Raw genomic sequence first — 1,581 nt, forward strand, 5'->3', positions numbered from 1 at the left:
GCCGTCTACGACGGGCACGGCGGCGCCGCGGCCGCAGACTTCTGCGAGAAGTACATGGAGAAGTACATTCAGTAAGTGCTCCTCCCGTCGCACAGAGGGGATGCCGTGGGGCCGGGAGGGAACCGAGCATCCCCCGGGGTTACGCAGCCAGCCCAGCGGGAGCACCGGGCTGGGACAGGCATTGCAGGGGCCCTGCTGTGAGCTGCCCACGCTGTCCTGTGCCCACCCCACCGAGCACGCCTGCACAGACAAGGAAAATGCAGTTGTACCCACCTTCCAGGAAAGGGTTGGAACACAGAGTGTGAACAGGCTCTTCAGATGGGGTCACCGTGGTCACTGGCCTGCAGCTCACTTTACTCTCTGTGTCACACCCCAAGGTGCTGGAAGAGGGGTTGATATATTTGCAGAATTACAAGTGCAGCTCATGAGTAAAACTGTCCTACCCTGTCACTGGAATCCAGCATTATTCAGGGCATGCAGGGAGGAGACAAGGCTATGGAAGAGATGGATCAAGATGGATATTTCTTGGAAAGAAGTTTAATACTTTGTTTGCTTGTTTCCAGAGAATTTCTTGCTGAGGACGAGAACTTGGAAAATGTTTTGAGCAAAGCTTTTCTAGAAATAAACAAAGCCTATGAAAGGCACGCTCGTCTGTCTGCTGATGGTAGGTAAAAAAATATTCTACTTCTATGGGTGTGGAGAATAAGGTTTTTCTTATAAGCCTAGTACTCTTGTAAAATGTCCAGAAAAATGCTTGAAAACAGTTTTACTTAACATAAGATTTTGCTCTGATCACTTGCTGCAAATGAAACAGTTGTGCTTTACCTTCTTAAAATTAAGAAGCTATAAAAAGTCTAAATCAAAGCTACTGGCAGAGTTATTAATCTGAATGTTAGCATAATTGTTAATTAATTTGTCTTAACATGATTCTGTCAAGGCAAGTGTTTGTCAGGTTAGCAAGGAGTGATTTAGATTTGCACAGAGTATAGCTGTACTGTGTGAGGAACCTGGGGGGGTGGCTTGTTTCTGTTTTTGTTAGTGTCTTTGGTGTTTGGTTTTGGTGGGGTTTTGTTGCTTTTTCTTTTGTCAAAGCTGTTATTCCTGTGGGTTAAATGCAACAGTGTCAAAATTTCCCCTTTTTAACTTGGCTGCTGCGCCCGAGGAGGAACGTAAGCCAAAATGAATACAAGTGATGTTGCTTCTGCACAAAGAGAATCACAGGAATAGCAGAGAGTGGAAGGGAAAAAAAGAGTGAAGAGGAAAACAAGGTTGGCTGTGGTAAGGCTGTGGTGAAGGTGGCACCAGCCCTTTTAGGCTCCTTAGGCTGATAGTCAGGTTCTTGTATGTGTGTCAAGAGACTAATCCAGTTCCAGCAACTGGATTTTACAGAGAGGGAGGTCCCTGTCCCACTTCTGTCACAGGAGTTTCCTCAGCCAGGAGACAAGCATTTTAAGGGTCAGTTTAGCCAGTCTTAAAAAGAAAACAAAACCAAGTCAAAAAAGAAGAAACAAAAAGACCCCAACCCAACCCACCACCAAAACCCTGTCCCAGTGCTGGTGCAGGTGCTGGCAGGGTGACAGT

General features: G+C 46.5%; 1 protein-coding gene across 1 annotated transcript in view; it reads left to right on the forward strand.

The window, feature by feature from the left end:
* Window positions 1-3: 3 nt before the first annotated feature.
* PPM1K (protein phosphatase, Mg2+/Mn2+ dependent, 1K) overlaps window positions 4-1,581 on the forward strand; it is a gene marked incomplete at its 5' end in the record, with an annotated part of 8,282 nt that continues 6,704 nt past the window's right edge. The window contains 2 exon segments of the mRNA XM_008937609.1: window positions 4-71; window positions 564-664. Coding sequence (XP_008935857.1) covers window positions 4-71; window positions 564-664 — 169 coding nt within the window.

This window comes from Merops nubicus, unplaced genomic scaffold (genome assembly GCF_000691845.1).
Source record: "Merops nubicus isolate BGI_N331 unplaced genomic scaffold, ASM69184v1 scaffold30043, whole genome shotgun sequence".
In the NCBI taxonomy this organism is placed as follows: Eukaryota; Metazoa; Chordata; class Aves; order Coraciiformes; family Meropidae; genus Merops; species Merops nubicus.